The following is a 13,021-nucleotide window of genomic DNA, read 5'->3' on the forward strand; positions in this document are numbered from 1 at the left end:
CTCTGTCACAAGCCCACAGATTACTGTCCTGGCCAGGCTCACTGTTCCAAATCGGGGAAAGACACCCCCCCCCCGAGTAAAGGCCCAGAGAAGTAAAAAGACAGACCCTGGTGTAATGAAAAGATGGCTTTGCATTCTGGCATCTTCCCCCTCCCTAAAGGATTAACGGTGTTTATGGATAGCAGTTCCTTTACTCAAACATAATGTTGGAAATCCAGGAGTGTTAAGTGAAGTCCATCCTGCTTAATCAGTGCTCCAACAGTCTCCAGAAACATAAGCCCTGTAGGGTTTACCTTCCCTAGTCACAGACAAGGAACAGCCTAGCCCAAAGCCAGCTCCTTGTCATATCTGTTTGGAGGAACAGGTGGAACAATATCTGATTACAAACTCTTTATGCAGTGCTAAAAGTACCTTAGGTGGGTGATGGTGGAATGGTTTATTTCTTCTTAATGCTTTATTATTGATATATAATTCACTTACTATACAATTCATCCATTTAAGGTATACAACTCAGTGGTTTTTAGTATATTCACAGATGTGTAGCCATTATCACTACAATTTTAGAATATTCTATTACTTCAAAAAGAAACCTTCTAACCCTTTAGCTATCACCTCATATTCCCCATCATCCCAACCCTTGGAAATGATCATCTATTTTCTGTCTCTGTAGATTGACTTATTCTGGACATTTCATATAAATGGAATCAAATAATATGTGGTCTTTTGTCTGGCTTCTTTCACTTAATATAATGTTTTCAAGGTTTACCCATGGTCTCTTATGTATCAATACTTCATTGATCTTTATGGCTGAATAATATTTCATTGTCTTGTTATACCAAATTTTGTTTATCCACTCATCAATGAATAGACATTTGGGTTGTTTCCTTCTTCTGGCTATTATGAATAATGCTGCTGAAATATTTGCCTATAAGTTTTTGTGTGGACATATGTTTTCATTTATTTTTAGTACATACTAGAAATGGATTTACTGGATCATATGGTAATCCTATGTTTAAACATTTTAGGAACTGCCAGACTGTTCTGCAAAGAGGCTGGACCATTTTAAATTCCAACCAGCAATGTACGAGGGTTGCCATTTTTATACCTCTTCACCAACACTTATTATTTGACTAAAGTGGTTTTTTGATTCTACAACTCAATCTTTGCACTGTCACAAATACATACATGACCACACAAACATTTACACAATCATTGACACAGACACACGTATAACATTACATGGTGTGCATACCTGTATACTCCTCTAGAGTTCACACACACACACAGAATCTCATATAGGTATTTACAATCCATTATACAATTGTGTCTGCAATCTTCTGCAGCACATGCAGCATACAAACATCAATCCATAACCCATATGTATGAACAAAACCAGATTTACAATGGACCAAAGCCATCACACATGTATATTAAATTGCCATGGGCTTTGAACAAACATACATGTTTGCTCAAAACAGAGGGACATAAGTATTTAATAATGCACTCACACCTACATAAACACAAATACATAAACAATAGTTGTACCCACAAAAGCATGGTCCTAAAAAGGCACACATAGAGTTACCATCACTTATCAGTAGATGACTGAAAATTGACTGAATATATTTACTCTGAATGGTATGGAGAAGATTTCATTATCCTTGGTGTACTAGGTAGGAAGACCTTTTCATTCATTCATTCACTCATTCATTTGTTTTTTAAACTACAAGTACATATTGAGCACACAGAAATACAATAATGAACCAGACTGGCATAGTCCCTGCCCATATGGAATTTACAGTCTAGCAAGGAAACTCTCATAATCTGTAATATGTGCTCAGAAGGAAATAAAAAAAGGCAATATATTTGCCAAAGCCCTAGGATAGTAGGCAGTTTCCAGGAACTTTATTGCACTCTTTCACCCAGGTTGGGGTACAGTGGCACAATCATGGCTCACTGTAGCCTCGACCGCCCAGGCTGAAGCAAACCTCCCATTTCGGCCTCCTGAGTAGCTGGGATGACAGGTACCTGCAATCACACCCAGTTAATATTTTTTAAAGAGACGGGGTCTCGCTATGTCTCCCAGGCTGGTCTAGAACTCCTGGGCTCAAGCGATCCTCCCATCTCAGGCCCCCAAAGTGCTAGGCTTAAAGGCATGAGCCACCGAGCTCAGCCTTCCAGGAGTTTTATCATTATTGTCTCCTCTTTTATCCTGGAAAAGTTAAAGTGATCCAAATTCATCTTCTATAAGTCATCGGATAGGCTGGGGTGTGTGTGTGTGTGTGTGTGTGTGTGTGTGTGTGTGTGTGAATTCTAGCAAAAGTCAATAATAAGAGTATGGGCTCAGAACTTCGAGTACGTAATTTTAGATTTTGTTTCATACAAATTGTGTGACCTTTCTTTCCCCCTTTGTCTCAGTTTCTCATTCAAATATGGGGATTATAACAGTTCCTTTAATAAGGATTAACTTAGCTGACACTTATAAAGCACTTAAAACTGCCTGGCAAGTGCTCACTTCTGAATCAATATTAGCCACCGTTTCATTTTTCAAGAGCAGGTTTTCATAGAGGGAGATGGGTGGGGTGGGGAGAAGGACAGGAGGAGGAGCCTGGCAGTGCCCTGTGGACTGTAAATTGGACGGCTCTTCATCTTCCACCCTATCTGAGCACTCTTTTGGAATGCAGTCCTGGCATGCCACCCCAGCAGGCCATAATCCAGCTCCTCCCCACTTCCCTGTTCCCACAGCCACAAACCACAGAGAGGATGCACAATGGGTGGCACTGGCATGGCTCTTGGTTTTCAGCTGTGTGGGGCCCCTGCGTAGCTGCTCTATTTGCTGTGGGCCTGGGCTGTGGCATTCACTGGTCCTGCATGGCTATTTTTTCTGTCTGTGCAGGTCAGCACTTATCACCCCGCACCTGCCTCTCCAGGACATTCCACAGCCGTGGTCAGTCTGCCTGGCTCCCAGCAACACCTCTCAGCGAACATGTGAGTAAAAGGCTCATCCCTTCACCCCAGTCCTGGCACAGAGGGGTCATCTTTACCAGGTACAGTGATTGAGCATCACCATTCCCAAACCATCCCATCCAGAGAGACAACAGGTCACCTTTCTTTACCACTTCCAAGTGAAATAATGGTGAAAAACACAAATTAGGGCCAGGTGCAGTGGCTCACACCTATAATCCCAGCACTACAGCAAGCTGAGACAGGAGGATTGCTTGAACCCAGAAGTTTCAGACCTGCCTGAGCAACATAATGAGAACCCCATCTCTACCAAAAAAAATTTTTAAATGAGTCAGGAATGGCTGTGCACACATGTTTTCCTAGCTACTGAAGAGGCTGAGGCTGGAGGATGGTTTGAGCCCAGGAGTTTGAGGCTTTGGTGACCTATGATCATCCCACCGTACTCCAGCCTAAGCCACAGAGTAAGACCCTATCTCAAAAAAAAAAAAAAAAAAAAAAAAAAAAAAAAAAAGAACATACAAATTAGCAAACCACAGCACTCTTAGCTCATTACTTTACAAAAGTAGAAAGAGACTGGAAGATTACATATCACAACATCACTGGGAGATTGGGTATTGAGCAATTTCTATTGTCTTGCTTTAGATTCAAATGTTGGGTCATAAATAGATGTTGTTTCGGTAATCAGCAAAAAATAAATATAGCATTTTAGAAAGAAAAAGAAAAAAGCCATGTAGAGAACACTCCCCTATTCCCTTTGATAAAACACTCCAGTGTCTCACAGTCCTTGGAGTCTGGAAGGGCTTCCTGATGTCTGAGATGCCTGGGGGCCACATGCTGGTGACCCCTGAATCTGGCAAACCAATGGATTGTTTCCTGAATGCCTTTGGTCAGGCACCCATTCTCACCTCCACAGCCTCATCAGTCCTGATGGTCTTCACCCCTCTGACTCAGACCTGGATATTACCTGCCTGATTCCTGTGTGGACTTCAGGGAGCAACTCTGTTCTAAGTTGAGGACTTTCTGCCATGTCACAGGCCCATTTCCCAGTCCCACCATGCAGCCAGGATTCTACTGGGTGCCAAAAGCAAAATTTCTCCCCTGCCTCCCACTTCCCAACGTCTACTTCTCTGCCTACGTTAAGCTGACTCTTTAGGACATTCCCAGGAGTCAAACACGTCCCTGCTTTCTGGATCAGAGAGGCTTCTATGCTGACCTCTTATTCCCCTGAACCTTGCTGGCTGCCACCATTTTCTTGGGGGCACAACAAGCACTAGTGAAAAAGCATGGTAGTAGAGCAGCACCTTCTAGGTTTGAGGCTCATCCCTGACGCTTATTCCTGTCGCCAACTCCTTTCCTTGTTCAAGGCCTGTTTCCCCATAGTTAAAGTGCCAAGGTTGGCCTAAATTAGTGATTTGCTGCTGTGCACTGCATGGAGGATGATGGGGAGATGAAGAAGGCAGGGACCTGGCCTCCTCCACCACTGTTTCAACCAAGGGGTTGCATGTTTATCTGCCTTACATGTCCAGGTTTCTGTGTCAAGAAGGTTCTTTATTGTTTTTGGTTTTGTTTTTGTTCTTTGGTGGCGGGGGGGTCTTTATTTGCTTTGTTTTTTGAAACAGTCTTACTCTGTCACCCATACTGGAGTGCAGTGGTGCAATCTCGGCTCACTGTGGCTGCTACCTCCTGGGTTCAAGCAATTCTCCTGCCTCAGCCTCCTGAATAGCTGGGATTACAGGCACCCCCCACCACACCTGGCTAATTTTTTGTTATTTTAGTAGTAGAGATGGGGTTTCACCATGTTGGCCAGGCTGGTCTCAAACTCTTGACCTCAGGTGATCCTCCCACATTGGCCTCCCAAAGTGCTGGGATTACAGGCGTGAGCCACTGTGCCCACTCGGCCAAGAAGGTTCTCACTGCTAACCACCAGGTGGCCTCTCTCCACTACTGGCCAGCTCCATGCCCCCCATCAGGCACACCTTCCTTCCTCTCTCACCAGTTCTCTGTGTCTTCCCAGGTTTGTAGCCCTGCACTCCTACTCAGCCCATGGACCTGATGAGCTGGACCTGCAACGGGGAGAAGGCATCAGGGTCCTGGGGAAGTGCCAGGACGGCTGGCTCAGGGGCGTCTCCTTGGTCACCGGGCGAGTTGGCATCTTCCCAAACAATTACGTCATCCCCATTTTCAGGTGCGTCGCCTCTAATCCCAGACTTTGGGAGGTCAGGCTGCCCTAGCCCTGGGGCCATCTATGGGTTGAACTGATGGAGGACCCAATGCTTTTGCAGAAAACAGGCCAAGAAAGAGCTTTTCGCTGTATTACCTGCCTATCTCTTTTAAAACAAAATAGCAAAACGAGTTATCTTTTTTGTAGCTCTTCACAGCTTACAAGCACTTTTGTAACTCTTAGCTCACTGGCTATGCCCAAGAATCCTATAAGGTAGACATTATTTTACAGATGAAAATGGTGTGCAGAGTTAAGCAACTTGCTCAAGAACTGGATGTCGGGTTTTCTTCTGCATAAATCCCAGGAACCCCACTTCACATCCTCTATCCCAGTGCTCCATCTAGTGGCTTGAGGGGAAAATGTGGTCAGATGACCTCTCCAGGGCACCTTGGGAAACAGGCTGCTCGACCGACCCCTAATCAGAGTTTCCGTGAACTCAGACCCCTACCTTTTCCTCCACACCCAAGATGAAATGCTAGCCACCCTGCAGGGCCTCCTCCCTTACAGCCTTTCCCGATCTTTTATGTTGTGTGGCATACTATTCGTGTTGTTCACCCCCTCTTTGTCTTGCCACCTCATACCACTGCCACAAATGCACCCAGACCCCAAAATCATCCATGACTACTCCTGCCTCCACCCCCCGTCAGCCCAAGCAAAGCCTGTCTTAAGGCAGTGAGGCTACCACCACACCTCAAGCACTGTCTTTATGACATACCAGAGAGTCACAATCGCTGGGAAAGAGTCCCATTGTGCTCTGTAGGGGGTCACACCTAGTCTGGTGTGACCACTTTTAGGGACCTTCACTTAGGCAAGGCACTGCGGCCGGAGGAGGCAGCAAGAATGGTGAGGAGACAGCAAACTACATCATGGGTGAAACCGATAAAGAAACTGGGCTTATTTAACCTGAAGAAGACAAGAGGCAGAGGAATCATCCTATACTGTGTAAATAGAGCAGTAACTTTGTTCCAAGAGAGGCCAGTGGACTGGGACCAGTGTAAGCAACTGGTCTTGGTTCAGTAAACCAAGACATTCAAGAACATCTTGGTTCAATATAAGGCAGCATTTTCTAGCCCACAGATTTTTCCAACCAGGCTAGCTGGTGAGGTAGTGAACTCTCTTTCTAGAAAGAGCACAGGTCAAGTCAGTCAGAGTCCCCATAGATCTAGGGTTGTATAAAAAGATTACTTCACATGGCAGAAAGTCGGGGTAAAAGATCATAGTTATTCCTTTCAAAGGAAAGTTCTTGAAATTTGTTACAAAGTTGTAAAATACCCAAGGGCAAACTGAGGTCTATAACTGATGCTTTAATTCATTTCTTTGGCAAATATTGAGTGCAAACTGTATGTCAGGAACTTTTCCAGGCACTGGAGAAATAGCAGTTAACAAAATAAATGAAATTCTTGCTTACAGGAGCTTATGTTCTAGTGGGAGAGATACATTTTTTTAAAAACCAAGATATTTAAGTAATCTATATGATGCATTAATGATACTGGCTAACAAGGAAAATCAGGAAAGGAGAATAGAATTTTTGGAGGTGGTTACAATTTTAGATAGGTTGGTCAGGGATGGCTTTGCTGAGAAGTAAGAAGGAAGGCAGGAGGCAAGCCTTGTGAACCTCTGAGGGAAGTGTCCAGGCTAAAGAAACAGCAAGTACGAACAAAGGTCCTATAGTAGGCTGGGCGCAGTGACTCATGCCTGTACTCCTAGCACGTTGGGAGGCCAAGGCAGGAGGATCAGCTGAGGTCAGACGTCTGACACCAGCCCGGCCAACATGGGGAAACCTCATCTCTACTAAAAATACAAAAATTAGCCAGGCCTGGTGGTGTGCACCTGTAATCCCAGCTCCTCTGGAGGCTGAAGCAGGAGAATCAGGGGTGGGGGTGGAGGTTACAGTGAGCTGAGATCGCACCACTTCACTCCAGCATGGGAGAAAGAGCGAGACTCCATCTCCAAAAAAAAAAAAAAAGGGCCCTGCTGTAGTAGGAGTGTGCCCGACATGAAGCCGATGGGATCGGATTAGAGCAAGCGAGGGGGAGATTAGGAAGGAGGTCAGAATGGTAATGGATAGCCAGATCATAAAGAAATTCCTAGGTCATAATGAGTGGATTGGCTTTAAGCCTGTGGCTGGGTTTTGAGCAGTGATATAATCTTAATTGTGTTTAACCAGAATCCCTCTAGTTGCTGAGCTGAGAATAAATTATATGAAGGAAAAGGTAGAAGCAGATAAACTAGCTAAGAAGATATCATAATCCTGAGGAGAGTTGATGGTGCATTGAACCAAGGTGTTAGCTGTGGAAGTAGGAAGTGGTTAGATTCTGAATACACCTTAGACAACAAGGTTTTCTAACAAATAAAATGTCAGATGTGAAAGAATAGAGGGTTCAAGGTGAGACTGAGTTTTTCTCCCTGAGTAACTGATAGAGTTACCTTTAAATGAGATAGCAACTGCTCCATAAAAGGAGCACGTTTTGGGATATGGAGGGAAGTAAAAGCTTAGTTCACAGCAGGCTAAGCCTGACGTGCCTCTTAATAATCCAAGTAAAGATGTTGGTAAGCAGTTGAATATACAAGTTTAGCATTTCAGGGAGAGCTCCAGGCTTGAGCTGCTATTTAAAGCCCTGAGACGAGATGAGATCATCATGGTGGGATGAGTTGTATCCAGAGAGTGACAACGAGCCAGAAGCTGAAATCTTCAGAGTAAGGGGAGAGACTTGAGAGTAAATGCTGACTGCAGGAAGGTGGAGCGGTGGGCAGTCAAGCCTGGTAATATGAGTCAAAGCTGGGAAGTACTGACGAGGGTGGGAAATGGCCTAGAACTGACAGCGAGGAGCAAGAAGGATGCCTATCCTAATTTATGAACAGTTTTTTCCATGGCTTTAACATGAATTCCCCAGGACCCATCCCTATGACTAGGGCATTTGCTTATACATCAGGCCTTAGCCCCAAATCCTGGTTATACCATCAAAGACCCAGTAGAATCCGAGTAACATATACTTAATCATCCACATTTGGACACATTTGAGCAGGTATCAACTGAAACTCTCCTGGGAAAATCAGGCAGTGTGGTCATCCTAAGTAGAGTGTGTTTAGAATTTCATCCCAGTGTATTTTAAGGCTCCAGTTTTCATTTCGCTCCTTGGCTTTTCTTCAAGGTACGTCTACTGTGTTCTTGGGAAAGTCAGGAGCATCTGCACTCACCCCTTCTGAGATGCCTGCATGTCAGAGGATGGGTGGAGTTTCAGCACAATAAGTTGCCATTGAGTTCTCCCCTCACTCCCAGTTCAAGGAAATCTGAACAGATGCAAATATTGAGGTGCTACTAACATTGAGGCATGGTTGTTTATGGGAAGCCAGCATTCTCAAAAAAAACCAAGTCCCTATTAGAGGATATGCTCCTGAGGGTTATTGGGTGACAGCAGATCAATGTTTTTACCATGTTTATACTTTTTCTTTAATGATCTCTCTGATGAAAAAAAAAAAAAGCTCCCATCCCCACTAATCTTGGACATGAATGATATATACCCAGTTTGTCTATCTGCATGCAGGTAATTCTTGTTCTTAACCACTCTTTCCTTGGTGGGAAGTTTATTTCTTCCTACATCTCAGGGATAAAGAATACTATCCTTTGTCAGCTGAGTTTCTATTATTAGCAAGTTTTGTGTAAGAACTGAGTGGATTCGGCTACATGTGCAAGGCCCCTTTCTGCTCTTTGATTCTCTGTGTTTGGGTCCTTTTCCCCCTAGCCTTTGCCTTCTGTTTGTAGTGATGGCTGTTCACTGCCATCCAGCCCCTATGGTGTATACTGCAGCCTTTTATGAAATAGCCACGGCCCAAAGATGTGCACATTCGAACCTTTGCTATTGTTAACATCATCCCCTAATGAACTGAGCTAGCCCAAATTTGGGGATAAACTAGAGATTATAATTGACCAGGATTTTAGGATTTCAATTTAAGATTCAGCAAGTGAGCCTTTCAGCTACCAGGAGAGGAAAAGGCTGCTGTGCTGTACCGTGGTCCAGCCCTCTGTGCTAGATGGTGGCACCAACCTGTCAGCTGTTATTGACCACAACTAAATCTCTGCTGCCATGACGCCTCTTTCCAGATCCTGGAGACCTTCATCGGCCCAGGTCATACAGAATATTTATCAAGTTTTCATCTGTCCAGCATCTAAATCCCTCTTTAATAGCAGCAACCTCCCTTTGGGTCCCCTGTTGTGTGTAGTCTTGGTGGAAGGCAGAAGTTTCCTTTCTTTTCAGAGGTTAAAGAAATGCAATCCTCCTCCTCCTCAACTCATCACCACAGCTAAGAGTCAGGCTCAGCCAATATGACATTCCCTCTTGGGACTTTTGGGCAGAGGTGGATAGAATAAAGCTCTGATGGAATAAGGCTGGTATGGGCCTGATTAGCTATATTCTGCCCTTGCTGCTGCTGCTGCTGCTACTGCTGGGAAAAATTTTGGAACTTGTCTTTCCTGTTGCCAATCCACTTTGCAACATCCAACACCTTGAGACCTCTGCTCAAAAGCTAGAAATTTGAACAACGGAAGAAAAGATGTGGGCAAAGTTGAGACCACTCATGATGAGACAGCCACAACATGTGATTGTCCTCTTGTTGCTGCTGAGCTCCCTGTAGCCTCCTTGGGTCTTGTTTCTAAGTCCTCTACTTCCTGTCCTCCCAGTAAATTCCCTTCTGCTCAGTTAGCCAGGATATTCCTCCTTCTTGCAACTTTCACAGACATATATGCACACTTGGTGCCTTATGGGTGGAGAAAAGTGATCAATTGGCCACCATTCATTTACCTCTAACTCTTGACAGTGTACAAAAACTGTCAAGATCCAATTGCTCTCCTTACAGGGAGGCTGCTGCCAGTGGCGAATACAGTAGAGCTACTGTTTGTGATGCCTTTTTTGAATATTGGGCCAGCTCTTAAGGGCTAACACCCCAGATAAAGAAAAGAACACAGGAACCTGCACAGTGGAGCAAATCAGAGGCAACATCCACTCTTCCCACCTAAGCCCAGAATGTCCTTCAGTCTCCTCATCTGAAAAACAAGGATCATAATGTCTGTAGATCTGGGGGTGTCATGGGGATTAATTAATATTTGATAGTAAACTGCTTTGACTTTGGAAGAGAGTGCTAAGTAAGTGCTGAGCTTTTTGCCGAAAGACATAGAGGGACTCAGTGTGTTGGATGGGGAACTTGGGATTGAGGAGTTCCTGGAACCTAGCTCAGTGCTGAGCTCAGAAAAATGAGGTCACACCTTGGTCTATAAACAGTCATTCAAAGAAGGGACTGATGGAATAAGGCTGGTGTGGGCCTAATTAGCTGTATTCTGACTTTTCTGCTACTACTGATGGGAAAAATTTTGGAACTTGTCTTTCCTATTGCCAATCCACTTTGCAACAGCCAATATCTTGAAGCCTGTGTTCAAAAGATAGGCAGATCAGCGACACTCTGCCATGGAAGCCAATTTGGGGATTTCTCCCCACTGCCCAGGTCTTGTCCCCAGAATATGGTCTGACTCCTCTCTAATAAAAGGCCCTATTTGTTTTCACTGACTACACCACCATGGGGACCAGGGACAGGTTGACAGCTATGTGTGTGAGTACCCTTTCTGTAAGCATCAGTTCCTAGAGCATTTGGTTGAATATACTTCTCAGGCAGCGTTGAGCACAATTAAACAATGCCTTACTTAACTTCATACAACAATGGCTTGTTGTTAAACTGTATATTACTTTGTCAATCAAAAGAAGGGGAGACAAAGGGAAAGAGGAGAAATGAGGATAAATGACCTAAAGGAAAACTTGGAGGCATTGGTAAGAAGGAAACCACATGGCATCTCTGTGCCAGGGTCTTAGTTGAGTTGGTTATTCCCAGGAAATTAACAGAGGTTACTTAATCAACAGGGTGACAAGGTGATTAATGGACTGCTCAATAGGAGATGTGATGTTGGGAATGGATTGGTAAAAGGGCAAGAAAAGCATATAAATGACAGTCAGTCCCCCTGGAGTTCAGGGAGCTGCCGGCTGGAAACAGTGGATAAGGGATTGTTGTTTCATAAAACTTTAATGCAATGCTTGAAAATCATAGCCCAAGGCTAAAGAATTAGAGTCTTATGGAGGCATGTGTAGGGCCTACCAGCTGCTTTAGTTCATTTATTTCAGGCAGAATAAAGGACTTTTCCTGCTACCAAATGATAAATGCTCCAACTAGTCAGGAGGTACAGCTCACTGGTAAGAACAGAGAGCCCTCTTAGACCCGGGTTCAACTAGTTGCCTGAGCAAGCAACTGTAAGTCTTTGTGGTTTTTTATTTACAAAATAGTGGCACTAAGAGTACCTACCTCAGAAGGCTATTGTAAAGAACCCATGAGATAATATGGGCAAGGCACTTGGCCGATGCTTGGCATGCAGTAAGCGCTCCACATTTATTAGCCAAAATGGCTGGTGTCAGTGCAGAAAGCAGCAGGACAGCCATTGAACAAATGATTATTGATCCACAGTATATGCAGAAAACAGAGATATAAGTCATATAAAATCTCTGCCTTCAAAGAGTTTGAATCTGTGAAAAAGTCATTGAGTGAACAAGAACTTGCCATCCCAAAATGAAATAAACCCATACAGGATCTTGTGCTCTGAGCTTAAAGGCTAAAAAGATGTGGGGTGAGGAATGATCAGAGCTGGAGTGAGAAAGGATGAAATTCAAGTCTTCTAGTTCCACCAAGGCCTTGATATGATCCACTCCCCCACCCCCGCATTCCTTCCCTCAGCACACCCTCACAGTTACCCGGGTGTAAGGAGGTGGGGCCAACTTTAGTTAAGCCTATGGTTGACAAAATGGGTGTGTATGGGTGGGAAGAAGGTGAGAAGTGGCCACATTTGGTATGTGGTTGGAAGCTGATAGGTTTTTAAATAGGACTCTTGACTGAACATTTTCTTTCTCTATTTCTTCTCTTTAAAAAAAATGTCCAAAACCAGAAAGACCTCTAGTTTTCCAGACTCCCGGAGCCCTGGTCTCTACGCCACATGGACGTTATCCACCTCCTCTGTGTCCTCCCAAGGCAGCATTTCAGAAGGTGATCCCCGGCAAAGCCGTCCCTTCAAATCCGTCTTTGTGCCCACCGCCATAGTCAACCCAGTGAGGAGCACAGCCGGCCCTGGGACTTTAGGACAAGGGTCTCTTCGGAAAGGGCGGAGCAGCATGAGAAAGAGTAAGTGGTGGCAGAGAGGTACGTGCCTAGAGCTAAGTGATGGTGGGATCTGACCCCGGGGTACACACGATGCTCTTTGCAAAAACAGGATCTTGACTTTAAACTAAGCCCCTGCAAAGGGTATTGTACAATTCCCAAATGATGAGTTTTATTGAATGAAGTGTCATACCAACTCAATGTCATGGCCTTAGGTTACTTCATACATGCTTGTTGAATGACGATGGTGATGGCAGCCCTGAATGCCAACATGTAATTAGAACATGCCCAGCGTGAACACTGGCTCTTATTAAGACAGAGTGATGAGAGCATTTGCTGGATCAGTGCTTCTCAAACTGTACTCCAGGGAATCTTTCATGGGGGACACAGAAGGAAGGGTTGGGAGGGCAGGGTGTGGAAGTAGGAAATAAGGATTAAGGAGGCAGTGACCAGAGCCCCTAGTTCCCACTATGTTATTTAAGTAATGAATGCATAGAACTTTCTTAAAAAGGTTTATTGTATATGAATTGTACAAAAGCAAATCTCCCTCGTATCCTTAACTGAGTCCCAAGTTCTCTTCCGTAGATAGATAGATGGAAACACACACACCTGTTAACCATACTCACTGCATTGTTCTGCACCGTGCTTTAT

General features: G+C 44.4%; 1 protein-coding gene across 4 annotated transcripts in view; it reads left to right on the forward strand.

Moving 5' to 3' along the window:
* Positions 1–13,021, forward strand: part of SH3RF2 (SH3 domain containing ring finger 2) — a 150,139-nt gene that overhangs the window by 114,979 nt on the left and 22,139 nt on the right. For 3 of the 4 annotated variants that reach the window (XM_032244601.1, XM_032244526.1, XM_032244675.1), the window contains 3 exons: positions 2,897–2,988; positions 4,979–5,149; positions 12,162–12,394. In XM_032244601.1, the coding sequence (XP_032100492.1) occupies positions 2,897–2,988; positions 4,979–5,149; positions 12,162–12,394 (496 nt within the window). The remainder of the gene's footprint in view (positions 1–2,896; positions 2,989–4,978; positions 5,150–12,161; positions 12,395–13,021) is intronic. The other variant, XM_032244760.1, reaches the window with a different exon arrangement.

The sequence above is a fragment of the Sapajus apella genome, unplaced genomic scaffold (genome assembly GCF_009761245.1).
Source record: "Sapajus apella isolate SASKATOON/1434 unplaced genomic scaffold, GSC_monkey_1.0 scaffold1, whole genome shotgun sequence".
Lineage (NCBI taxonomy): Eukaryota > Metazoa > Chordata > Mammalia > Primates > Cebidae > Sapajus > Sapajus apella.